Genomic DNA, 27,482 nt, shown 5'->3' with positions numbered 1-27,482 from the left:
CAACCCAGTCAGTACCTGTTATTTTGTGTGACTCACTGCTGAGGCACAGAGACGCACCCGTACCCCTCTTCCCTTCGCTAGTCTTTCCTGTGTTGGGTGGGATGTTCACATTCGTCCACACTGGATAAAAATGAAGCCTCTTCTGCCTACTCATTCCAACACAGGATAAAATGACAGTGTCACACACAGAGAACAGAACACTCCTCTGGTTGCTTCAACATTCTTTTTTTGGCTTCGTTTTCCTCTCTACTGAGTTTCTGAGTCCAAATTTAGTGGTGATGACTAAGAAATTGCCAGGATGTGACAGAGCATTCAGTTCATTGAGTCCCTTCCTTGCCATTTTTCAATAGTTGTAACAATCGCCAAGTTTTTCCTCCTAATGTTGTAGGTGCCAGTATCTGCGTAGTGTCTGTTATTCTTAACAGATACACGATCGCTCATACAGGCTCTGTCCGTGCACTGACAGCCTCCTTCTGCAGACAGCCGACTCCATATGGTATTAAGGAAGTTCCCTGCAGACTTTTTACTGGTTGGTACTTCTGAATCCCGGAGTTTCTCAGGCTTAAATCTGGATCTCTGAAATCCAAACCCTGTAAACAAGAGCAGAGTGGTCCGCCGCACGCTAGGCAGCATGACCGGTCCTTTGAGAGAGGAGAAGGGGGGGTTCAGAAAACAAGACAAGTTCCCTGCCATCTGGAACCGCTCCTGCAAGGCCTGAGCCCCGGGGCGAGCTAGAGGTGTCTGTTAGGGCTTAGGGGAGCATAAATCCGCATAGAATCGGATCCCTCTGAGGGAGAGCCTCTATCCAAGCTTGGCCCTGAGGGACACGAGGAAAGCCAGCAGGCAGGCAGAAGACTGACACTCTAATAAGCAAAGGAAATTAGTGGCCTCTGGAAAGGCACAAAGGTGCACATGACCCTGTGGCGGAGGGTGAGGCTGACATCTGGGTAGTGACTGAATCATAGAGAATTTTAGGTGCCGCATCAAGGAGTTTTTTTAACCGTAAAACCAGGCAAAACCATCAAAATTTCCTAAAGGGGATGTCGCTTTAGCAGGGAAAGGTGCTAGCCGAGAGGGAGAGGCCGGAGAGGAGGTGCGTTACAGCCGGCCAGCGGAGAGCGCCGAGGGCGCCAGCTGGAACAGTAGCAGTGGAAAGGGAAGGTCAAGATCACGGGCCGGAGGGATTTGTGGATGGTGAATTTCAGGGTCCCCGGAAGTTTGAAGCAGGAGCAGCTACCAGGGTAGGATGGTGGGCGATAATGACTGAGACAGGGGAGACACGGAAGTGGGGGTTCGAGCGACTGTGGCTCCTTCAAATAGTATCCTTCCCCTCTTTCTGTGTTGAATTCCTACCCACCCTTCAGAGCTCACCTAAAATAACACCCTCTCCGTGAAGCCTGTCCCTCCGCAGTGCCCCAGTCAGAGTGAAACTGGGCTTCCTCCGTTCTCATGAAACGCCTGCTTTGTGTCCCCCATTCTGTACTTGGTGGCAGCACACCTCGTGTCCAAATCATCTGGGTATATGGCCAACTGCTGCGAATACCTGGGAAGGTTTTGGAAACTTTTAGCACGCAATGCATAGGATTGGTGGAAACCATGTGTTATAAATGAATCCATGAAGGTTGCCATCACACAAAACATTAACTGCAGCCCTTTTGGGGGACCTGCCTCGGCAGTCATCCCACCCCACCATCTGGGAGTCCGCCATACAGTATTGACACACCTACGCAGAATCACTCACCTCCATCACACATGCTGCTCACCGTATTTATTATTTATTCATTTTTAAAGATTTCATTTATTTGACAGAGAGACACACAGTGAGAAGGAACACAAGCAGGGGGAGCAGGAGAGGGAAGAAGCAGGCTCTCCACTGATCAGGGAGCCTGATGTGGGGCTCGATCCCAGGACCCCAGAATCATGATCCAAGCTGAAGGCAGAGGCTTAACGACTGAGCCACCCCGGCACCCCCACCATATTTATTTTTGAATGTTTTCTGACTCTTTATAAAAGTAAAACTCACCCTCTAAGGATGAGATTTTTTTTTTGCCCCCAAATGGTGATTTCTGTGTTTTTTTTTTTTTTTACAATTTTATTTATTTATTTGAGAAAGTACAAGCAGGGGGAGTGGGAGAAGCAGACTCCCCACTGAGCGTGGGGGCCCTTGTGGGGCTTGATATTGACCCTGAGACCTGTGCTGAAGGCAGACACTTTAACTGACTGAACCACCCAGGCGCCCCCCACAAATGGTGATTTTACTCCCAAAGAATTTTAGCAACGTTCTACCAACTATCCTCATCGCTAGAAGAAATGTGGAGACTTCTAGTCACATTTCTGTATAGGCATACACTGGATTTCCCTGTTGAGAATCCCACAAAAGGGAGTCTTCGCAGCCCGTAAATGGAACTTCCTACATGGGATCATTGCCTTGGAAATACGTTTCTTCTTGCGCAGGCCGAACTTGTGTGACTCTTTGAAGGACTTACGGAGTATGCCCCTAGGCTGAAATAACCCCCAGAGATGACTCCAGTCAGTGCCGCAGAGGCCAGCTGGGGAGACATGGTGAGCTTACGGAGTGAAACAGGTTTTGTGGATTCCCAAAAGAAAAGAAACTGTGGCTTAACTTTCAGAGAAAGGCTGCCCCATGTGAGGAACCAGTCCGTCTTTGCTGAAGTGACTTGAGATTGTGAGAGAACTTCAGATTCTCTTGTGTAGATAGTGTGCATCGCTTAGACTGACATCTGATGTGAAAACAGAGGACAGTAGGACCACAAAGGCATGGTTCAGAAAGGGCTGGTGTCCAGAAAGCAGATGGTATTTTACAAGGTGTTTTTCTTTCTAGGGTTTTATGAGCAGTTCTTCCTGATGAGCATCTCAGCAATTTAGCAAATATCTAAAATGGCTTCCTTGGTGCCACTGTCACATGGCGTTCCGCTAGCATTCTTCTCCTTGTCTCCCACTACGGATGGACCCTCCCCTATTCCATGGGCTCCTTAGAGATGAGAATCTGCTGCTCATTTCCTTTGGCTTACAAATGGCCACTTTTAATGGCTGTTTATTTCATACACACAAATCCACAACACTTGAAAGAAGGCTTTGGGTTTTTTTGTTTGTTAGTTTAGTTTTGGTTTTTTTTTTTCTGTAATAGTCTCTTGGATCAGGACCCCTTCATTTGTATGGGCAGATCCAGAGAAAATATGGCCAAGCACATGGCAGAAATCCCAGTCCAGGATTCAGAGTCCCCTGGGCTGCTCTCTCATGTCTGCTTGTGGAATTACTGTAAATTCCTTGCTTCTCTATCGATTTGCTTGTAAACATTACTGTAAGACAAGGATGAGGTGAGGGGAGAATTTTTTTTTCTTTCTTAAGTCAAGGTCCAGTGATTAAAAAACAAATCGATTTGGTTTACCTAAAAGCAGAAGGTCGCCTTTCTTTGTAGCATCCCTCTAGAAATGCAGGCAGCCACTAACGTCCCAGGGTAACACAGATTTCAGCCTCCAGCAGTTGACAGTTATAGCACATGGTAACTGGAGAACCTATGAACATTAAGTAGAAGGACCAAATGTTTATTTTCTCATGTTTAATTCCGAAGGGAACAAAGTTTCGTGTGACAGCTTTATACTGATCTTTCTGATCCTTAGCTCTTGCATTTGTCCAATATATTGCAGTTATGAAGCTCATTGTAATTTTTCCTTTCTCTTATTACAAAGAGAGCTAATCATTGATCAGGGGCACTTGCACTTAGGGCTTTTTCCAAAGCATCACGTGAATTATATGTAGTTATATATAGGCTTGGTTTCCAGTGGTAATAGTTTATGCCATTAAAATAGAGCGCTGCTGATCATACGGGCTTGAACAAAGTCTGTCCTGAGCTCCTAAAGGTCAATAGCTCACGGTTCTCCATGTAGTTCAGAGCTATAAATATTGAGCTTTGGTTTATTTACTTGTCTTGCCAGGAACATTTTACACCTGAGTGCAAATTCAAAGAATCGGTGTTTGAAAATTATTACGTGACATATTCCTCGATGATATACCGCCAGCAGCAGTCCGGCCGAGGGTGGTATCTGGGTCTGAACAAAGAAGGGGAGATCATGAAAGGAAACCATGTGAAGAAGAACAAGCCTGCAGCTCACTTTCTGCCCAAACCACTCAAAGGTAAACTTGATGTGCTAGGAACTGCAGATTGGGCGAGTGCCCTTACTTAACGCAATCCTTACCATCATGCTTCGCTTAAGTGGACCATAATTCTTCCCCATTAAAGGCAATTATATGGAAATTTAGTAACGTTTTATAACACTTAAAACATGAAGCATTGACAATAGCATCTAATCTTCCGATTTTAATTTTCCCATAGTACATGTATAGATAGTAAAACCTCACTCTCGTGGGGGCAGCTTGAATGCTAACCCAGGACAGCCAAGAACCCCAAATCTTGCCAAAACGGTCCCTGGACAAAAGCACAGATGCTCAAATGTATGCATGCTTAACACTTAACCACAAAGCTCCTTAGGCCCCCCAGAAGGACCCAGCGATATTGTCCCAACAGTTTCCCAGTTTGGCCTGCAGTAGCCAGTTGGCAAGGGTAAGAGAGAGCAGTGGGGTGCAGGAGATAAGGGTGTTACAAGTAGCTGAGACGTGGTAGAGATGGGCTTGAGGATGTGGCCAAAGCAGAGCGAGACCTCCAAGAAGTCATTGGCTTGGAGTCCAGAACCGAGGCAAGAGTAGCAACAGACGGTCCAATCGAATCCACATGGCACAGCTCAGAGGCCTGTGTTCTGTGGCCAGACTACCTGAATTGGAATCCCAACTCCCCTCTGTCCTCACTGGGTGAGTGTGGCTGGATTACTGACCTGTGTTCCTCACCTGTAAAATACGGATAGAGCACCCAAGTCATAGGATTCTTGGGGGATTAAACGAGATAATGCACCTGAAGCACTGAGCACAGTGTCTAGCTCGCTGTGGGTGCTGTGTCAGCTCGTGGTGTCACTCCCAGCGCAACATGACCACGGACCATGTATTGCATTACGACTTGCGCTAAATATTTATGCTCTTGGAGAGTAGCCTTTCGAGCATGATAAAAACTAGTGTTTCCAAATGTTTTACATTTGAATATTTGGCTTGCACAGCATGCCGTAGATTATATTTAAACTTCCAAGAGCTTTACTAAAATGCATTTTTCATTAATGCCCTCATGTATAGAACCATAAGTGATGGGAATGAAGCATTAGAATTCTTTGCACGCTACTGCACCAAAGACTAGGTTTTGCTCAAGCCGAGCCCGTCGCTTCTTGGTGGAGTCCTCAGAAGCAGCATTTTCCATGTTCAGCCTAGAGCAGGGAAGCCTAGTGGCCAGAAGACAACATGAGGGCCCACGCAGGGTGTACGCTCGAAGGCCTCTGACCCCGTGTTTCTCTGCTTTCCAGTGGCCATGTACAAGGAGCCGTCACTGCACGACCTCACGGAGTTCTCCCGGTCTGGAAGCGGGACCCCAACCAAGAGTAGAAGTGTCTCCGGCGTGCTGAACGGAGGCAAGTCCATGAGCCACAACGAATCAACGTAGCCAGTGAGGGCAAAACAAGGGCTCTGTAACAGAACCTTACCTCCAGGTGCTGTTGAATTCTAGCAGTCCTTCCCCCCAAAGTTCACAGTCGTCAATGACGTTCACCAAATAGACAGGCAGAGTTCACTAGTCTCTCTGCCGTGACACCTTCTTACCATCCATACTAACGCCCCATAACTTCTATTGAGCTTGTGCAAAAGAATGCCAAGCTTTGTCAGTGAACTAAATCCTGGAGAAGGACTGCCCAATTTTCCCATGATCTCACCTGTGCTTTGGGGATGACAAGCCAAAAACATTTCACAGCACTAATGCTGATCAAAATTTGCTCTCCAACCAAGAAAATTTAAAAGACCACAATTGCTCTTCAAAAACAAAAACAAAGAAAAAAATCAAAACAAAACTAAACTAAACTAACTGCTTAAATGTTTTGTAGGGGCAAACAAAATTATGTGACCTGTGTTGTTTTCTTGGCTTAATGTTTTCTATCTACGCTTGATTCTTTACTTTGGTAATAGTGCAACTTTATTATTTCTGAAATTCAATGGTTCTATTGACTCTGAGTCACTTAATCCAAATCAACCAAATTCAGGGTTGAATCAGAATTGGCATCTCAGGCTCAAGGTAACAGTGTTCTTGTGATTCTACCCTTTTTTTTTTTTTTTTTTAAGAATTGTAGCGTATTCTGGTCAAGTTCTTGTGCTGTATTCCGTGCATAGAAATTGAGGTGTATTGTCAACCCCAGTCAGTAAAGATTACTTAAAAGAAAAAAGATTATCCTCAAGTGTAGATTTCTCTTAATTCCATTTGTGTTATCATGTTCAACTATTGTTGTGGCTTCTTGTATAAAGACAGAAACTGTGGAGCTGTGACGTCGTCTTTTGTGTTGTTAAAATAAGAAATGTCTTATCTGTATACGTTTGAGTCCTCCCGTCGTTGTATTTGGCATGTGAATATCGTGTACAAGGAAATGTTAAGACTGGTTACGCCTAAACAACATATACTTATACTTGCTTCTGGAAAAGTGTTTAAGACTTAGCTAGGTTTCCATTTAGATCTTCATATCTGTTGCATGGAAGAAAGTTGGAATCTTGGCATAGAGTTGCATGACACGTAAGATTTCGTGCATTAATAATTGTTAAAATCTGTGTTCCAAAAGTGAACATAGCATGTACAGGCAGTTTTCTGTCCTGTGCACAAAAAAAGTTAAAAAAAAAAGTTGTTTAATATTTGTTGTTGTATACCCAAATACGCACTAAATAAACTCTTTATATTCATTCAAAGAAAAATCCTTCAACGTGTATTCATTGTTTGTCCCGTGCCATTTACTGTCATAGGAACTGGACCTAAACACTGAATTATGTATGTAAGGTCACTGCCTTCAGTCTACAGTCTAGGGATTCGTGGTCACATGACCGCTCTTGAAAGTGTGTCTGTTGTGCTAGATCTTGGACTTGGACCGCAGACTGGAACAGAGAATTCTCATTCCCATTCAGTGATGGAATTGTACAGATGACACCCATGTTCTCGTATCCTTTCTGCCATTCACACCGTCCGTCCCCCTCTCCGGCGCTCATTTCTCTCAGCGGAGGGAAGGCACAGGATTAAATACTTGCGGACCCTGAGCGGTATCCCTCAACCGCCCCCTTACTAAGTCCCGCGAATTTTCAGTCGGTAGAGAAAAGTGATACACTGTCTCCCTCTTGCTCAAGGGCTTCAAGGTTTGGCTATTGACTATTTGGGTCGCTGCTTTTGCTTTCTCATCCTTCAGAAATAGCTCAGGTCTGCTGGCAATAAACAACTTGAGAACCCCGGTGTCACAGGGAAGCCTGGCAGAAGTGAAAAGGGGCCCCCCATACCCTGCAAGAGCCTGTTACGCCCAGCATTCTCTTCGAGCCATTTCAAGTCGTTTTTAACAGAAAGCAGTGCCTAAATACATCAATAATTCAGGAGCCAGCAAAACAACCTCCCTCCAAGTGGTGAGACTTTCACACATCTACACACACACACACACACACACACACACTCTTTGATGGTAGAAAATATTAGCCCTGCTACATGCTTGATGAAAGAACAGTTTTGGAAAACGCTGACAATCCGGGCTCTCAGGCCTTGGTATACACCAGAAACACGTAGAAGGCCTGTAAGACTTAGAATGCTGACCCCCGCCTCCAGAGCCTCTGACTGAGTAGGTCTGGGGTGGGCTCCAGACTTCGGATTGCTGACGAATTCTCAGGTAGTGCTGAGGTTGCCGGTTCCAGGGAACCCACTCCCCAGGAACCACTCACATACGCGCTTCCCTTCTTTGTGATTCAGATTGTGTGTTAGCACGCTGAGTTCTAAAAAGTCCCGTGTTCTGGAAGCCAGCTTGACTTTGAAAAATACTGGGATAAAGAAACGTATCTGGCCATGCAGCCGCAGGATCACAGGGCACATACCGACCCCATGGCAGAGTGGGGGTCCCCACGCCTGTCACAGGCTCCTGAGTCACCTGTGCTGTTGGTCCACTGCCATGGTTTTCGGCTAAGCCTGGGAATCCGCTGAGCCTGCTGCCTGCCCCAGTCTGAGGACCACTGCTCTACGGCATAGCCCTGGATTTCAGTCGTAAGCCGGTCAAGTTCACAGAAGAATTTGTTACAGACCCCCAGCGACTTGTTTCTAAATGTTCCAAGCATCCATCGTCCAAGCGATCACATGGGGGGAAGCGAGTATGTAGTGGGATAACCTCTCCACCCAAACCAGCTGGTTAGAACCGGTCTGCAGCTAAGGGGTGGCAAAAAGCAGAGCTGAAAGGCAATTTGAATCAATGTCACTCAAATGTGCTTTAGAAGCCTCCTCAAGCCGAAGCGTGCCATCCCCAGCTCAAACTGAAATGTGCCCTCGCCAGCACGTCCAAATTTCTTCTTTCTCATTAATTGTAATTTTGTTTTTTATTATGTTAAGTTAGTCATGAATCATTGGACACTAGCGCATGTCCATTATTTCTACCGACAAAATATGGCAGTCCAGGTTTTTCCTCTCGTGCTCCTCAAAATTCTTCCAACCCTGCCCAGAGCCACACCCACATTTTAGGTAGTGATTAAAGCGGCAGCTGCTTGCCAGTCCCCAGACCTGTACGGGGATCTGGCAGTGGTATCGTGGATGACCTTTTCCAATCACAAAAACGAATGGGAGGGCCCTGGGCTGGCTCAGTCAGTAGAGCATGCAACTTATGATCACAGGGTGGTGAGTTCAAGCCCCACATTGGGGGTGGAGCCTACTTAAAAAAAAACCAAACAGTGGGGAACTGTAACTAGCACCCTAAATTATGAACCATATTTACAATGATGACTTTTCATCGCTCTGTATGCAAACATGGGCATGGGGACCCATAGTTTGGCTTGATGCAATTAGTTACCCTGGAATGAAAGCACCGGCTTGCCATGAGGGCTCATTCTGTTGTCTTGGGTTGTGCCAAGGATGCTATTGAGCTGTAGTACGCACAACAGGATGTCTCTAACGCAGGGCTGCTTTGTCACGCTAAATGAGAAAGAAAAGAGCAAAATCCAAACTTAGAGAAACAGCATTTGTGTATTACTCTTTCATAGACTGTCCTGGACCTTTTTTTTTATGGTTTTATTAATTGAAATAATCTCTACACCCAACATGGGGCTTAAACTCACGACCCCGCGATCAAAAATCTGCTGCTCTTCTGACTGAGCCAGTCAGGCAGCCCTATCCTGGACCTTTTTAATCTCCTAAATATTATGTTGCTTTTTAAATGTTAGTTTGGGGCACCTGGGTGGCTCAGTGGGTAAAGCCTCTGCCTTCAGCTCAGGTCGTGGTCTCGGGGTCCTGGGATTGAGCCCCGCATCTGGCTCTCTGCTTGGCGGGGAGCCTGCTTCCCCATCTCTCTCTGCCTACTTGTGATCTCTGTCTGTCAAATAAATAACTAAATAATTCTTAATTTTAAAAAATAAATGTTAGTTTGAATTTGTTGCACAGAGAACAATAATCTTTGCCAAATTAACCAGGCTTTTTGTTAATATCACATGAGTACAAGGGTCTGATATTTTCTTCATCACATTTACTCTAATAAAAAATAGAGAAAAGTACATGGCATCATTTTGGAGATGTTCCAACTTCTATGTGGGCATTCTTTTTTTTTTTTTTTTTAAAGATTTTATTTATTTATTTGACAGACAGAGATCACAAGAAAGGCAGAAAGGCAGGCAGAGAGAGAGAGAGAGAGAGAGAGGAGGAAGCAGGCTCTCCGCGGAGCGGACAGCCTGATGCGGGGCTCGATCCCAGGACCCTGGGATCATGACCGGAGCCGAAGGCAGAGGCTTTAACCCACTGAGCCACCCAGGCACCCCTATGTGGGCATTCTTAAAGAGGTTTGTAACAGCTGCAACTCTGTCATTATGCAGGAAGTCTTTCTAGAACACTCAACATGGATGGTTTTCAGTATTGGAATTCTAAACTAACCAGATATCAACCCAATTCCTCCTTTTATATTCATTTGTGTTTCAAATACTCTGCTTCTCTTTCTCTCTCTCTCTCTCTCTCTCTCACACACACACACATACACACAAACACACACACACACAGTCACAGTCAAAGGTCTCAGAGATGCTTTGTCCTTTGGGAGGATGAACATGGATCTATTCAGGAGGGAGCCTGAGACAGCCAAGTTAAAAAGCCAGGGCTTCCTGGCTTCAGAAGCTGTCCTGACAGGGTTGTCCCTTGACAAGCTCACACGTGTTTGCATTTTGTACCTGGAATAATCATGCGTGCTCTTGCAATAATTCGTTTGCAATTCTGTAAAGTTAACAATTAGAGTAAGTGAAATATATAAGGGTGACGAATGAGTAAAAGCTTAGCTCCTTTAAGTCAATTGCTCAGCCTGATGGCTCAGCGGATCTTTATTACCTTCTAAGCTGTCAATACTGCACAGCAAGTAACTGAGGCCCGGATAAAGCATTTACGCAAGGACAAATGGATTGAGACCGAGTCAGTCTTGCAGGAAAAGAGATATTCTGGGGTTTAGCAACAGGGGGATTTTATTTCCTTATTTGAATTAATAAAGTGGAACTCCAGTTGGAAATAACTGTTCATTTCTACATTCCCTATATATGTAAACCTCTCTGTCACTAATACCCTTGTACAAACTGATTGATTACTCCCCGAGTGTTTTTTTTTTCTTCTTTAAAAAATTGCAAAACCAGAAAGAATTCATTCTCAAAGGCTGGCTAAACTAGTTTGCCCTTAATGGAAAACAGCTGAACAAAACAGTTGGAACAATGTTTGAGTTTCATGGTCTTTAGGGACATTTCAAATTACATCATCATTACATTAACCAACACACTGAATGCCAAATACAAAACATGGCCTTATAGTGTGTATGTGTGTGCATGTGCACGTGTGTATGTCTGCATGTGTGTGTGTTGTGGGGCAGGACACTAACTAGTCTTGCTACCTATTTTCAGGGAGTTTTCAGTAAAGAGATCTTCAAAATTCCTTAGAGTCACATGCATTAAGTATAATATCATGTGATAAAACTGCTAGAAACCAAATACACGGGTTCTACTTCCTATAAACTCTCAGTCTAGCATACTGGATAAATACTAAATGTCATCAGCTTTTGCTAAATGCTATAAAAATACGATCCAGTTCCCAGGAGAACACAATGGAGAGGGAAAAGCTGATTAGGGAAACTAAAAGTTTCGAAGAGAAGTTAATTTTCTAGTTGAGTCCTAAAACTAGAGTGGGAATTCAACAGCTAGAAAGGTAGTGGAGACAACCCTAAGCCGAAGACCATTCTAGGGAAAGGCACAGAGTCATGAAATAGCACCAGGTGTCCAGAAAACATTAATTAGCACGTAGGGTAACTGGACAATGGAAAGTGCAGCCCCCGGTATGCAAGGGATGCTTGGGAAAAGAATGGACTCCCCACAATGTTTCATTCTGTCGCTGTCTCATCGCCTGAAGGAGACTATGAGCCATCTAGGTCTGGATTCTTGGAGTGTCTCTGAAACATTTGCTCCCTGATATGCAGAAGCCCAATGAGTAAATTAGTCTCTTTGGTAGACAGAAACCCAAAGAAATAGTCTATGATTCACAGCCTGGCTTATTAGACTGGAGAGGACTAATAGCGGTGTGTTCTCTGTCTGCTCTGAAAAGAATTTGCCAAGCAATACAGGTCATTTGGCCACTAGAATCATATGGAAAAAGAGGGGGGGGGAAAAGGCAGCAAGATGATAAAAGGCCAACTTCCCTCAAATTCTTTCTATCCCACATGTACAGTTTAATGATTTTTCTTCCTTCGAATAAAATTTCTTTGGAACGTTCAGATTCCAAAATGGTTTAAAATAGCCTCTCTCTCTCTCTCACGATCTCCCTCTCTCCCTCCCTCCGTCTCTGTCACACACACACATGCTTATATGCAAATACGCACGCACAGTATTTATATACCTCTTGTCAGGGGGGCTACAATTTTCAAATAATGCCATGTAAAATCCTTTTAAGTGAATCAATTAATTTGTTTTGACAAATGCATACCAATGGAACACAACCCCCTGCCAAGATATGAAATATCCCATCACCACAGAAAATTTCCTTATACCCTTTCCGCGTCAACGCTCACCTGCAGGAATCCAGCGGTCTAACTTTTTTCACCTTAGATTACGTGTTTCTGTTTTAACAACATACTCCAAGTATTATCATACCATGTGTGCTCTTTGTGTGAGTCTTCTTTGGCTCAGGAAAATGTTTTCGAAATCCATCCGTGTTGTCATGAATTCTGTCTCTTTGTCGTGCTGAGCAGTGTTCCCCAACAGGAATTATCACATGGCTCGTTTATCCATTTTCTAGTTGACAACACCTGAGCTGTTTCCAGATTTGAGCTGTTTTGAATAGAGTGGCTATAAACAGTCTCACACAAGGGTTTTGTAGACATATATTCACATTTATCCGAGGTAAATACTGAGGAGTAGATTTTCTGTGTCCTAGGGTAGGTGTTTGGTTCATTTAAAACTAATGTTGGAGCACCTGGATGGCTCAGTCGGTTAAGTGTCTGACTCTCGATTTCAGCTCAGGTCATGATCTCAGGGTCCTGGGATTGAGCCCCGCATGGGGCTTTCTACTCGGCAGGGAGCCTACCTCCCCCTCCCCCTCTGCCTGCCTCTCTGACTACTTGTGATCTCTCTCTCTCTCTCTCTCTCTCTCTGTCAAATAAGTAAAATCTTTAAAAAAAGATTCTTTCTTCCTCTCCCTTTGCCCCTCCCCACCTCCTACATGCACATGCTCTCTCTCTCTTTCTCTAAAAAAAAAAAAAATAATAAGCTAGTGTTAGAATTATTCCCAAAGTAGTAAAACTATTTTTACACTCCCACTAGCATGTATGAAAGTTCCAGTTGTTCCAAATCCTGGTCAACATTTGGTGTATCCAGCCCTTTTAATTTTAGTTACTCTGGTATATGTGTCATGGTGTCACACTTGCCTTTAATCTCCATTTCCCTAATAATTAGTAATGGCGAGGGCATTTTCATGTGCTTATTGGCCAGTCATGTATCTGTCTTGTAAAGTGTCTGCTCCCCCGATTTGTGCATTTATATGTCATTTTCTATTATTGATTCTAAGGATTTCTTTATATAGTCTAGATACCAATTCTTTGTCAGATATATGATTTGTGAATATTTTCTCCCAGTTTATTGGTTTGTATCAATTTTCTTAATGGTGACTCTTAGTGAGCAGAAATTTTTATTTTAATAAAGTCTAATTTATAAATTCTTTTGTTTTATGACTATTGATTTTTCTGTCTTGTCCTTAGCTTTTATATTTACATCTATGATCCAGCTCAAATTAATCTTTGTGTATGATGTAAGGTACTAGTTGAGGTTATGTTTTTTTGTACATGGATATCCAGTATCACCAGCCCCACTGGTGGAAAATAATTCTCTCTTCACATTAGGTTGCTTTGGTGTCTTTGTCAGAAATCAAATAACCAGGTGTGTGTGAATCTATTTCTAGACTCTTCTATTCTGTCCTAATGGTGTATTTATTGATTCTTATGCCAGTACTATCCCATCTAAATTATCATAACTTTGAAGTAGATATTGAAGTTGGGTAATAATTACCTCAGCTTTGTTTGTTCTTCTTTCCCAAGTAGCTTTGGAAAATTCTAGGTCCTTTGCAGGTAACTGAAGGTGTCCCTTACTCTTTAGTCTTCTTCCCATCTACTTTCCCATACCCTCAGAGTTGCTCACATCATCGCATGTATACACTAGTCATTGCTGATTAATGAATCTCCAAATTTTAATGTCCAGCTAAGTCCAATTCAGGCCCAAACCCTAGTATACATTCCCTAAAACTTAGGCATTTCTCCATATCAATAAAGGATTGAACTTGTTAAGCTTTCTTCCAAGCTGGTCCAAATCAGGAATAAGGTCATCCTTACCATCTTCAAGTTCAGACAAACAAGGTCTTCCAGTTGCCTCTTTGTCTCCCATACTCAGCCAATCATTGAGGGTTGCCACGTATTTATTTGCTCTCTCTTTTCCACATTTTTTTTTTGGCCATTCTTACTGCTACCTTCTATGGAATATTCTACCCAGATTAATGTTATCATCTCCCACTATCTTCCCTTCATATCCTGGCTAGAAAATCTTTCTAACAATCCTCTAAGCTGTCTTATTCCTTTATTTAATAATATATGATGAATAATATATGATCAGCCTCTGGATTTGGTCTTGGAGTCCTGTCTATGTATCATCTTTCTCCAACTTTCCCACTTCATCTCTTAGGCATCTTTATAAATAAATGTGTGATGTGGTAGTTATTTGAGCCTTTCCAGATACTACACTTTGACCACATAAAATTCAGCCTTTCCAGATACTACAAGGCATAACTATAAAAAGAGTTTCCTCAGATCATAAGTAAAACCCATTCCTATTATTTAATAGCTACACTACATTAAAATTTCTCACCCTTCAATAACCATCTCTGCTCACATTTAGATGATTTAACCGGTAGGTTCTATCTTTTCAAAAGTATTCTTGGGTCTGTTGATTGGTCAAGCTCCCAGAGCCACTTTGGTTCCCTTTGTTATTCTGTGATTCTTCAGCATTGAGCAAGGAGTTTGTTAGAACTTTGGGTCCTCCATAACCTGAACAATGATGCTGATCAAGAATTTTCTCTTGACTTTATTCCTTGACACTTCTGTGGGCAGCAGATTTTAGGTGTTCTTTTGTTTTGTTACTGTGACTTCAACAAGAAAGTTATTATCAAAATAGGCATCAGTAAACAGACAAGTTTCCTTTTTGTGTTTTATACATGACAAGTTTCTGACTGCATCCCTTCAGTCCAGGCTCATTGTTTCATGAAGAAATTCTTATCCTTGTAGAAAGAAGCTTAATGTGATTTTAATTTTGTTAGAATTTGGAATATATGCACCCCTCTCACTCATTCGTTTGATGGCCTAGAATAAGACCCTTGTCCTCTCTCAGTTGTTTGGTTTGTAAAATAAGAGATTTTGAATCAATGGTGTTTAAGGACGCACCTAATGCAGAATTATATTGAGGGCTTCTGTGGTTGGAATGTGTGTGTCCGCCCCCTCTGCACCAATTCATAGTTGGAATCGTAACTTCCAATGTGATGGTGTTAGAAGGCGGGGCTTTGGGGACAGGCTTATGTCATGAGGAATTAGCTTTCATGAATCAGATCAGTGTTTATAAAAGAGACCCTACAGAGACCCATCATTTCTTCCTCTATAGGAGGACAAAACTGGGAAGTCTGCACCCCAGAGGAGGGCCTTCACTGGATAGTGCTGGTATCCTGATCTCAGGCTTTTGGCCTCCAGAGCTGTGAGAAATAAATGTGTTGCTTATGAGCTATTTGACCTATAGTATTTTGTTACAACAGCCCAAATGGATTAAGACAAAGGCTTTTTAGTATCTGTTAGGAGAAAGGTGTTTGAATGAAGTCCTTTCCTCAAAACACCACACTAGGGCAATTCCCAGTCTATTTATACATTAAGTTGTCCCGAAGTCTAGAATTCTTGCACTACTGGACCATATTTGGACCTCACATTTTGAAAGTGAAACTTAAAATGCTAAAAGGGATGAAATATGTTATTCATATCATCAAGATTGGGGACCAAAGAATAATCGTCTTCCAAGACTGATGAGTTCATCTGCCACACTCAGTCACTCGTTTATCATTTATTGGGTTCTTGCTAAGGTCCAGGTCTCATGTAGACACTCAGAATATAGGGATGAAATTAATATGGTCTTTGGCCTGGAAAATAATACAGTCTAATGAGAAAGACAGGATGTCTACAAATAAATTACCCTACTGACTAGAATGTAATATAATATTTACAGTGTGTTACAGGACCACACTCTGGTAAGTCAGCAACATCACAGCAAACAGTAGGGTTTCTGCCACCAATTATGGAAACTGAGTCAGCTCAGTCCCTTGGGCTATAGGCTTTTTTTCCGGGAAAACTCATCTGCCCCTACTTTCCTGGCATTGCTAGCACAAGAACACATAAAAGATTTTACATTTTCTCAGAACCAGAATTGTTCACGCAGAATAAAATAGAAACATAGTGGGAGAATGTCCTAGATCTAAAACTACCCTTAGTGATGTTGAAAGACTATCATTTTGAAATCACTATTAGACGTTTACAGGGTAAAAGTTTAATAACAAACGCACACAAATAAGCAAACCTATACTCTTTCAATTCTATTATTGCATTATCCTTCTTCTTTACCAAAAGACAGTGGTACCAAAAGATGATGCTTCAGAACCTTTCTTTCTGCCATGATAGTTACTCCAATGGAGTATTGTAGTTCTTTTCAATTTCCTGATGACTAACCCTGACCCCTTCCCACCTCTTCTCTCTGAAGAAAGCTATCAGAATGCGTGCAGCACTACGACTGTAAGAGTAAACACAAGTCTACCCTGATCGCTTTATATGTTTATCTAGAAATAATTATAGATTCAGAGACGATGCAAAGACTACAGAGAAGTCGTTTGTGCTCTTTACCTAGTTCCCTCAATGGTAACAACTTACATAATTATAGTACAATATGAAAACATTGACATAACTAGAGCACAATATTAAAACAAGGAAAACAACATGGGTAAAATCCACAGACCATATTCCGATTTCATCCATTGTACAATGTATTCATGGGTCTGTGTGGTTTCATGTGATTTTATAACCTGTGTACGTTCGTGCAGCTACCACAGTGATCACGCTACGGAACTGTTTTGTTACCACTAAGATCCCTTGTACTGTTCCTTTGTAGTCACACTTTTTTCTCTCTCATTTGCCCCATCCATAAAAACCACTAATCTGTTCTCCATCTCTATGATTTTGTTATTTCAAGAACGTTATATAAATGCCATCATGTGGTATGTCACACTTTGACACTGGCTTTTCTCAGTCAGCCAAATTCCCTTGAGATCCATCCAAGTTGTGGCATGTATCAGTAATAATAATAATAATACTCAGTCACTAAAATCGATCAATAATCATGGAAATCAATGAATAATCCATCCAAGTTGTCATGTGTATCAAGTGCATTCCTTTTCATTGGTGCATAGTACTCCCTGGCATAGATGTGTCACAGTTTATTTAATTGCCTACCTGCTGAACATTTATGTCATTTCCAGGTTTTGTCTATTACTCATAAAGTTGCTATAAACATTCATGTATAAGATTTATGTGGGCACTCGTTTTCATTTCTCTGAGATAAATGCACAACAATGCAATTGCCAAGCATGTAATAATCACATTTAATTTTGTAAGAGATGGACAAACTGTTTTCCACATGGCTGCCATTACTTTAAGTTCCACCATCAATGCATCGTAATCCAATTTCTCTGCATCCTTACCAGCTTTTGGTGTTGTCACTATTTTTTGTTTTAACCATTCTGATAGGTCCATGTTATATATGATTGTGGTTTTAATTGCATTTCCCTAGTGCAAATGATGCTCCACATTTTTTCCTGTTTTCATTTTCCATCAATACATACTATTTTGTGAAATATCTATCCATAGCTTTTGTCTATTTTCTATAGGGCTTTTAAAAATTTTGCCATGGAGTTTTAAAAGGTTGTGTTATATTCTAGGTATGAATCCTTTGGCAGATGTATGGTTTGCAAGTTTTCTTCCAGTGATTGATTACTCAAAGTATGTACTTAGGGGAGACCCTTGAGGATGGTGGGGTAAGGACCCATGAAAATATTCTTCTCCATAAAAACAATGAGAACACCGGCAGAAATTCTGAATCAACTTTTTAAGAACTCTGGAAACTAACTAGAATACATAAATAACTCTTACAACTTAACAATAAAAAGACAATAACCCACATAAAAATGGTCACATGATTTCAATAGACATTTCTCTAAAGACTCCATAAAAATTGCCAATAAATACATGAAAAGATGCTCAATATTGTCAGCCATTTGGATAATGCAAACCACAACCACAATGAAGTTATAATAAATACAGCCGCCTAAGGCTAAAACAAACCAACAAAAGATAACACATATTGGTGAGGATGTGAAAAATTAGGATCCCTCACACAACTGATGGTGGGAATGTAAAGTGGTGCAGCTGCTTTGGGAAAAAAAAAAAAAAAGTCTGGCCATTCCTGAAAAACTGAGATGAAGTTAGCATATGACACAACAATGCCATTCCTAGGTACAGACTAAAAAGAAATGAAAATATCTGTCCTCAAGAAACCTTGTACAGGAATGTTCACAGCAGCATTAGTCACAGTAACTAAAAAGTACAAACAAGCCAATCGTCTACCAACTGATGAACTGATAAACAAAATGCGGTATGTCTATGGACATACTGGAAAATTATACATGTGTAGAAAGAGTGAAGTATCGCTATAGCTAGTATGCGCACGAACCGTGAAAGCATGCCGAAAGGAAGCAGACACAAAAGGCCACGTGACATGTGATTCTTATATGAAATGTCCAGAACAGAGAGACAGAAAGTAGATTAATAGTTGCCATGGGTGGGGAAAGGTGAGGTTGGGGAGTGAGTTTTATTTATTTTTTATTTTTGTAGAAGATTTTATTTATTAGTCAGAGAGAAAGAGTATGTGCACGCGAACGTGCCCACACACGCACACACACAGCCGGCTCTCCACTGAGCAAGGAGCCCCATGTGGAACTCGATCCCAGCACCCTGGTTTCATGACCTGAGCCGAAGGCAGGTGCTTAACCACTGAGCCACCCAAGCACCCCTGGGGGAGTGCCTTTTAATGGGTATTTCCTTTGGGAATGATAAAATATTCTTGAATTACTGTTGTTTGTACAATGTTGCGAATATAGTAAGAAAGGATACAAACTAATGGTTGCCGGAGGGGAGGGGACGGGTGAAACAGGTGAAGGGGAATGGGAGATACAGGCTTCCAGTTACGGAACAAGTAAGTCATGGGAATAAAAGGCACAGCATAAGGTATGCCGTCAGTGGTACTGTAATAGGGATGCAGTGGGACAGACAGATGGCAGCTACACTTGTGAACATAGCATAATGTATAAATTTGCCAAATCACTAAGTTGCACACCTGAAGCTAATGTAACATGGTGTGTCAGCTATCCGCAAATAAATAAATAAGCCTGTGCAATGTACACTTCAAAAGTTGCAAAACTTTATAAAAAGTACATAATTAGCTCACTTTGGTCTTTGAACTAGCATTGGTAACCAACTATGTCTGCCATCTTTCACAACTTCCGTATCCTGTCAATGCAACTGAGATGCCCACCTCTGGGGAACAAAAAGGGAAAGTGCTTTCTAAAGCTCTGTCACCGGAGAACTGGTTTCTTTGGGCTCATATGGTCCCCCTCTGCTATTTTATATGCTGGTGTGTCATTCTGATGATATAGAACTCCACAGCCCTAGGGTCTTTTTTTTTTATTTTTTATTTTTTATTTATTTATTTATTTTTTTTTTTTTAAAAGATTTTATTTATTTATTTGGCAGAGAGAGATCACAAGTAGGCAGAGAGGCAGGCAGAGAGAGAGAGGGAGAAGCAGGCTCCCTGCCAAGCAGAGAGCCCGATGTGGGGCTCGATCCCAGGACCCCGGGATCATGACCTGAGCCGAAGGCGAAGGCTTAACCCGCTGAGCCACCCAGGTGCCCCAGGGTCTTTTTTTTTTAAAAAAAGACATTCAGTAGGGATAATCATTGTACCTTTCTTAGAGTTTTCTTACGAAGATTAAAGCCAAGAGCTTAGAACGGGCACTGGCACCTGGCGAATAAGAAATGTTCGCTCTATTATATAACACACAAATACAGGTATAAAACAAAAACAGGGCTCAAATAAGAGCTTAGTGTTTTCTATCATTATTGCTGCTACTGCCACTGCTGCATTATCCCTTTTGGAAACGAACAGAGCCATGTGTGTAACACATTGGTCTTTCTTAGCCTACCCCCTATCCAAATGAGTAGTCATTATGGAGAAAGAATGATCATTTTTCTTTTTTATTATTACATATGTAATATGTTGGCTGTGACTTATAGGAAATAGGAAACTGCTCACATGTTTTTGGTTTTTGTCCATGTTTCTAGCTCACAGCTCCTAAAACACTGGGAATTCCCCACAATAAGGTTGATGAAGGTGTCTTTTGTTATGTTAATGGAGTGACTGTTGGACCCCACCCAGGGGCGGGGCTGGTTGCTAGGAGGACCTACTATGTGATTAGAGGTTTGGAACTTTTAGTCCCATCTCCCAGCCCAACTTCTGGGCGGGGCAAGGGGCAGGAAGTTGAATCAGCCAATGGCTAATGACTTCCTCATGAATATGCAATGAAGGCTCCATAAAAATCCAGAAGGCATCCATGCAGAGAGCTTCCCGCTTGTTGAATGCGTGTGCTTGGCGTCAGGGGTGCACCTGGAGGAGCATGGAGTCCCGGTGCCTTTCCCCAGTCCGTCACCCTATGAGCTCTTCCTCTGGCTGTGGATTGGTATCCTTTATCCTGTCCTTGACTGGCAACTCTTAAAAGAGTTTCCCTGAGTTCTGTGAGCCGCTCTAGCAAACTCGAAGAAGCTGAGGAGAAGGTTGTTGGAACTTCGGCCTGTAGCCTGTTGGTCTGGAGCACAGGTAAGAGCCTGAGGCTTGCGTCCGGTGTCTGAAGTGGGCGGCGGGGGGCAGGCTTGTGGGACGGAGCCCTTAACCTGTGCACTAGTTCTGGGTGTCAGAGCTGAGGTGCGGTGGAATCCCCCCCACGCTGGAATTGGCCCTGGCAACCCCAGAAGAGTGGCTCTGTAGAAAATTTGAAATATGTAGAATAGGAAATATATTTCAAATATAAAAATTACCAAATTAAAAATAGCCAATATGTATGTATGTGTGCATATATACATATATATACACACACATAGATATGTAAAGTTATATGTAAGTTGCATGTATATATTTCTTGGGAATGTGGAAGCCCATTTGTTATGAGAGTGGTAATTTCAAGAAATGTTTTGTCACACCCCGAAACAGGCAATGTGGTAGAATATCAAAGCTGGAAAGAATCTTGGTTTATTGTCTCTTATTTCATGCTTTGAAAACATGCCCTCTTCTGTCCTTTACTTCTGTCCATTTATTCCTGAAGTTCATGGTACAAATATTGGATAGTTTACTCTTCTTCAGTATAGTTTTGGTTGAAAACTATATTCTCCTCCAAACATTTATTTTTACAGACCAAGAAATGGAGAAACTGAAATTTTAATTCCTTTGTCCTTGGTCCCAAACTTCATAACTGAGCCTCTTTATAGTTCCCAGACCAGGGCATTACCTCATTGATTGGACTGAGAAGCATTTGATATAATGTCCAGTGCCATTTAGCAGGACGTTTGCATTTGGATTTGAGATATTTAATTTGCTTCTGAATGTTTATGTGTCTTCATATATTTAAAGTGAACTTCAGAAGGGGCGCCCGGGTGGCTTGGTTGGTTAAGTGTCACCTAAGCATCGTTAAGCAACTCTTGGTTTGGGCTCAGGTCATGACCTCAGTGTTGTGATGTCAGGATTGTGAGATCAAGCCCTGCATCAGGTTCTGCACTTAGAGCAGAGCCTGCTGAAGTTTCTCTCTTGCTCTGCCCCTCCCTCCGTGGTCTCTTCTCTCTCTCTAAAATAATAAATAAATAAATAAATAAATAAATAAATAAAAAGTGAACTTCAGGAACTCTACATAAGGTGGGACATGAACAGAAGTGTCTACCTCTTCCCAAATATCTACCTGTGGAATAAGCACAGAAATTAAAAGGATGGCAGGGGACCTGTTTCATGTTTGGAAGGCAGGTAGGAATGCTATTCACACACTAGAAATTTCAAGAATTTTCTTCTAAATATTATGAACATGTCAGCAGACTGAAGATAGGTCCAAATCCCAGTCTCTCTCTTCTGAAAAGCCATAACAGAATATGGCTACATGTAGAGGCCATGGTGGGAAAAGCTAACCATTACCACCTCATTTGGAAGGCAAGGCTGAGCCTTGGGGCAGATGTGAAACAAGCCTCCTCCAGCCCCTTTGCCAATAAAGAGCCACAGTATCCACAAGCAGCTACCCTGGAAGGCTCCAGGATGCACAGAGCGACCAGAAGCAGAAAGCCAGCTCTACAGATGGTCACACTTCTGACAACAGCCCCGGGAACAAGGCCAGACAGAACCATCAAAGAGCTGGAATGGAGGCTAAGCTAAAAGACATCTAAATACAAGAAGCTGTCCCACAGCTCAGTGGCTTTTCCAAACAGAAGGAAGTGATCAGAGAGAGATGAAAATCTTTCTGGAACTTCCCAAAGCACCAGCCTCCTCTCCATACTCTGTACCATCACCAACCATTACACTGAAAGTATATGTCTGCCCATTCTCTTGAATAGCAAACTGATAGTTAGTAAATGTATAAAAGGAAAAGCCATGCACATTTATCTGTGTGGGAGAAAAATTTATTTTGACCATAACCCCCTCTTTTTAAAAAATATTTTATTTATTTATTTGACAGAGATCACAAGTAGGCAAGAGAGAGAGGAGGAAGCAGGCTCCCTGCTGAGCAGAGAGCCCAATGCGGGGTTTGATCCCAGGACCCCGGAATCATGACCTGAGCCCAAGGCAGAGGTTTTAACCCACTGAGCCACCCAGGTGCCCCAACCCCCTCTTTTTCATGTAATAATAATTGGCATTCTACATTCACAAACTGTGTTTTGGGAAATAGTTTTAAGGGAAATGTTTTAAGCTAATATTATCTGCTCAGGTAAAGTATTATCGATATATGTTCTGAGCCTTTGCATAACTGAGAGAATGACTAAAATATCCTTTCTGATATCTATCTGTCTATCTTCAATGGCATTCATCAGCAAAAAGTCATATATATGAAAATGAATAACCCAGAAATAGAAAACGTGCCTTCTGAAACCAGTTAAATACAGTTAAATAACTTGAGTCTCATGCAGCTAATTGTTTAATGAGAACTTCCCTGCATTCCAAAGGCTGAGATAGGTAGGTGTCCTGAAACCTCTTCATCCTAAAGTGAGGAGCTAAGTCACGTATTAGGACTTGCAAAGCCGTGTGCCCAAACTTAAGTCTACCACCATGTGTCCATCATTGATCTCTAAGTAATATGAACAGAGGCCAAGAATTCTTTGAGAAATTGAAGAGTGTGACACATTTAGACTTTTGGTGTGACATATCTGGTCTCTCATGGGAACTCACGAGGGTGGAGAGGCAACTTTCTTCCCACGTGAAGCCAAGTCAGGACCACCTCAAGAGAACTGTTTGGAGAACTTGGTATATGACATTGATATTACACGGAACCAGACTTTTCATTATCTGAATGCCACTGGAGGAATTTTCTGTTGCCTGAGGATGGCCAGAAGGGATACGGAACATACCCAGTATTTTCTCTAAGGTCAGGGAGGAATACACTGATAAAACTTAAGTCTAACAGGAGGTGCTGAGATACCATCAAAGAGCTTCCTCCAGTTCCTACTGAGGCCAGGTCATTCAATGAACAGGTTCAGTAAATTTATAAAATATAATTTAAATGTCATAAATGATTCTTGGAAAAGACGCACAAGAAAAACATCTAATTCAATAGTAACCAACTTGATCTCAGATACAGGACTATGAAAAAACTTGAGGGAGTAAAGGGGAGAGGGAAGAAGTGCAGGGGAACTTGTAGGAGTGTAATTAATACGGTGTTTGAGTTGTTAGCACGTTATCCATCTCCTGCTTTTCTGGTAACAGAACCACTTGTTCCTTTTAGGAGCCTATTTTTGTGCTTCTTTTGGGATTCAGCTTTCCTTGGACCACTATGTGAGTGAGCATATGGCTCAGACCTGGACATGGCATACCATTTTCTGGTCCATTATGATTGGTTCAGCGATGCACACATGTCATGGGCTAAGGCGATCTCAGTCTTCCAAGGGACTTTTCCTGAAGTGATATGGCAATAGGCACTCTTATTCTCTGGGATCAGTAGCCATGACAATATGTGTCTAAAAGTTCTGGGGGCCATCTTTGTTACCAAATGAATCAGCCTAAAGTGAAAACAACCAAAAGAGAAGTAGAACTAAGAGCAACAGAGGGGCACCTGGGTGGCTCAGTCGGTTAAGTGTCTGCCTTTGGCTCAGGTCATGATCCCAGGGTCCTGGGATTGAGCCGTATGTTGGGCTTCCTGCTTGTCCCTCTCTCCCTGCCTTGCCCCCTTGCTTGTGCTCTCTCTTTCTCAAATAAATAAAATCTTAAAAAATAAAAGCAACAGAAAATTGATGACATCATTTGTGTCTCTGACTACAGTATTGACTAAAACTACAATCACTGCACTTTACAGTTATGTAAACCAGTAAATGCATATCCCTGGTATTAAGCTGTTTTAAAAATGCTTCCAAATTTATTTACAATGTTATCATGACCATGACCTTAAATCCAATAAATATGATAGGAAACCAAAATCACTGACCAATTTTATGAAAATAGATGCAAATACATTGAATGCTACCTTAAAACTAAAATCTAACAGATAGTAAATGAATACTATATCAATAAAAATGTGCTTTACTTCATAAATGCAAGGAATTAAATATTAGATAATTTACTAATATATTTCTTGCATTAATAATTGAGAAGAAAAACCATAAGTTTACCTCCATGGATGCCAAAACATATTGTCTTTTTTTTTTTTAAGTCTGTCAAAGTGCTATTCAGCTACAAGAAAATACAACTTTAAGTGTGCAATTTATTGAGTTTTGGCAAATTGGTATACTCCTATAAGCACTACCATAATCAAGATATAGAACTTTTCTATTATCCCCCAAAGTCTCTTGTGCCATCAAAGTTCCATTATGACCCCATCACTGTCAGTCCTCCCCTAACCCACATGTCTGGCACTAGCTCCCGGTAACTTCTGATCTGTTTTCTGTCACCATAGATTATGCCGTCTTTTCTCTAGTTTTATATAAATGGAATAATGCACTGTGTACTCTCTGTGTCTGGTTTTTTTTTGCTCAGGCTAATTTTTTTGAGATTCATCGATGTATCCTGTATCAGTAGCTCATATTCCTTTTTTGTTGTTAATAGTATTCCACTGCATTGACGAGTTGATGAATATTTGGATTGCTTATATAGTTTTTGGCTGTTACCAACAAAGCTGCTACAAACATTCATGTACAAGTCTATGTGAAGACATATGGTTTTATTTCCCTTGCATAAAAATGTAGGTGTGGGATTGCTGAGACATGATAAGTGTATGTTTAACATAATAAGAAATTTCTAAATTGTTTTCCAAAGTGATTATACTATTTTATATTCACACCAAAAATGTGTGACTGTTCCAGTTGTCATTTACCACCCTTTTGTAAATTTTAGCCAGTGTAATGGTATGCAGTAGTATCTCCTTGTGGTTTTAACTGGCATTTTCTTTTTTTTTTTTAAGATTTTATTTATTTATCTGACAGACAGAGATCACAAGTAGGCAGAGAAGCAGGCAGAGAGAGAGGAGGAAGCAGGCTCCTCACTGAGCAGAGAGCCCAATGCGGGGCTCAATCCCAGGACCCCAGGATCATGACCCGAGCCGAAGGCAGAGGCTTTAACTCACTGAGCCACACAGGCACCCATAATTGGCATTTTCTTGATGAATAATGATGCTGAGGTTCTTTTCCTGTGCTTAATGACTATTCATAACCTTTTACGAAGTGTCTGTTCACATCTTTTGCTCATTTTCATTTGGCTGTGTACCTTACTGTGGAGCTGTCTTTTTTTTTATTATTAACATATAATGTATTATTTGTTTCAGGGGTAGAGGTCTGTGATTCACCAGTCTTACACAATTCATAGCACTCATCATAGCTCATACATACCCTCCCCAATGTCCATCACCCAGCCACACCATAAGCTGTCTTACAGAGCTGTAACTTGTAGAGTTCTTTGTATATTATGTATGTAAGATTTTTATCAGCATGCTTTACAAAACTATTTCCCCAAATCTGAGACCTGCACGCTCATTTCATTAACCGTGTATTTTGAGGAGCAGTATTTTTTAATTTCGAAGTCCGATTTTCCAAATTTTCTTTTCATGCACTTCGTGTCCCCTTTAAGAAATCTTTGCCTTGGGGTGTCTGAATGGCACAATTGGTTAAGCAGCTGCCTTCAGCTCAGGTCATGATCTCAGGGTCCTGGGATGGAGCTCCCTGGCAGGCTCCCTGCTCAGTGGGGAGTCTCCTTTTCCCTCCCCCTCTGCCCCTCTCTCTGCTCATGCTTTCCCTCTGTCTCTCTCAAATAAATAAATAAAATATATATTTTTTAAAAAATTTGCTTAACTTTAGGCCAGAATGATTTTTTCTTTATTCTGTAAGTTTTATAGGTTTAGAACTTAGATTTAGGTCTATGGTGCAGTTCAACTTAATTTTTATGTATGGTCCAAGAAAAGGATCAGATTGTCTTGCATCCAACTGTTTCTGGACAATTTGTTTAAAAGACTATCCTTTCTCTGAATTGTCTTTGCACCTTTGTCAAAAATCAGCTGGTCATACACGCATAGGTCCATTTCTGGACTCTGTTTCATTCCATTGGTCTACATGTCTGTATCCTTATGCCAATTCCACAATGTCTTGATTACTGTCACTTTATCTTAAGTCTTAAAATCGGATGAAGTAGACTCTCTTAACTTCATTATTTTTGAAATTTGTTTTAGTTATTCTAGATCCTTTGGATTTCCATATACCTTTTTTTGAACTTTTTAAAAAGATTTTACTTATTTGACAGAGAGAGACACAGTGAGAGAGGGAACACAAGCAAGGGAGTAGGAGAGGGAGAAGCAGGCTTCCCATGGAGCAGGGAGCCCAATGCGGGGCTCAATCCCAGGACCCTGGGATCAAGATCTAAGCCGAAGGCAGACACTTAACAACTGAGCCACCCAGGTGCCCCTGGATTTCCATATACATTTTAAAATGATCTTGCCCCAAATTGGTTTTTAAAACTTTTTCAGCATTTATTCCTAATGAAAATTCGCAGCAAATTAGAAGTAGGTAATTTTTTTTACATTTTCATAGCATGATTATGTCTATCCATCTGTCTCTCTATCATCGCGTATATGTGCCAACAGCCAGCAACATACTCAATGCATAAATTTAAAAGGTATTTCGAAGCCACTAATGACTACTATGAACATCACTAATAATTAATACTACTTTGGTAAAATGACACAGATTTTGACTTCTGACTTCCTGGGTTTGCATACAAATCCAAGGCTTATAAGCTGTGAAACTTTAAGGAGGCAGTATAATTTATCTGGCCCTCAGATTTGCATCTGAAAATGAGGATGATAATTTTTGCTTACTCCTAAGATTAATATGAGAACTCAATTGGATGATGCATGTAAAGTGCTTAACCCATGTCGAATTCATACTAAGTACTTAATGGATTTTAACTGT

At 41.6% G+C, this 27,482-nt stretch overlaps 1 protein-coding gene across 6 annotated transcripts in view; it reads left to right on the top strand.

Moving 5' to 3' along the window:
• Positions 1–6,848, top strand: part of FGF13 (fibroblast growth factor 13) — a 498,664-nt gene extending 491,816 nt beyond the window's left edge. For all 6 annotated transcript variants that reach the window (XM_032329640.1, XM_032329639.1, XM_032329638.1 and 3 more), the window contains 2 exons: positions 3,957–4,155; positions 5,424–6,848. In XM_032329640.1, the coding sequence (XP_032185531.1) occupies positions 3,957–4,155; positions 5,424–5,560 (336 nt within the window). In that variant the 3' untranslated portion in view covers positions 5,561–6,848. The remainder of the gene's footprint in view (positions 1–3,956; positions 4,156–5,423) is intronic.
• Positions 6,849–27,482: the final 20,634 nt, after the last annotated feature.

The sequence above is a fragment of the Mustela erminea genome, chromosome X (assembly GCF_009829155.1).
Source record: "Mustela erminea isolate mMusErm1 chromosome X, mMusErm1.Pri, whole genome shotgun sequence".
Taxonomy (NCBI): Eukaryota; Metazoa; Chordata; class Mammalia; order Carnivora; family Mustelidae; genus Mustela; species Mustela erminea.
The sequence above is the reverse complement of the archived record's forward strand: the minus strand, read 5'-3'. Positions and strand labels throughout refer to the sequence as shown.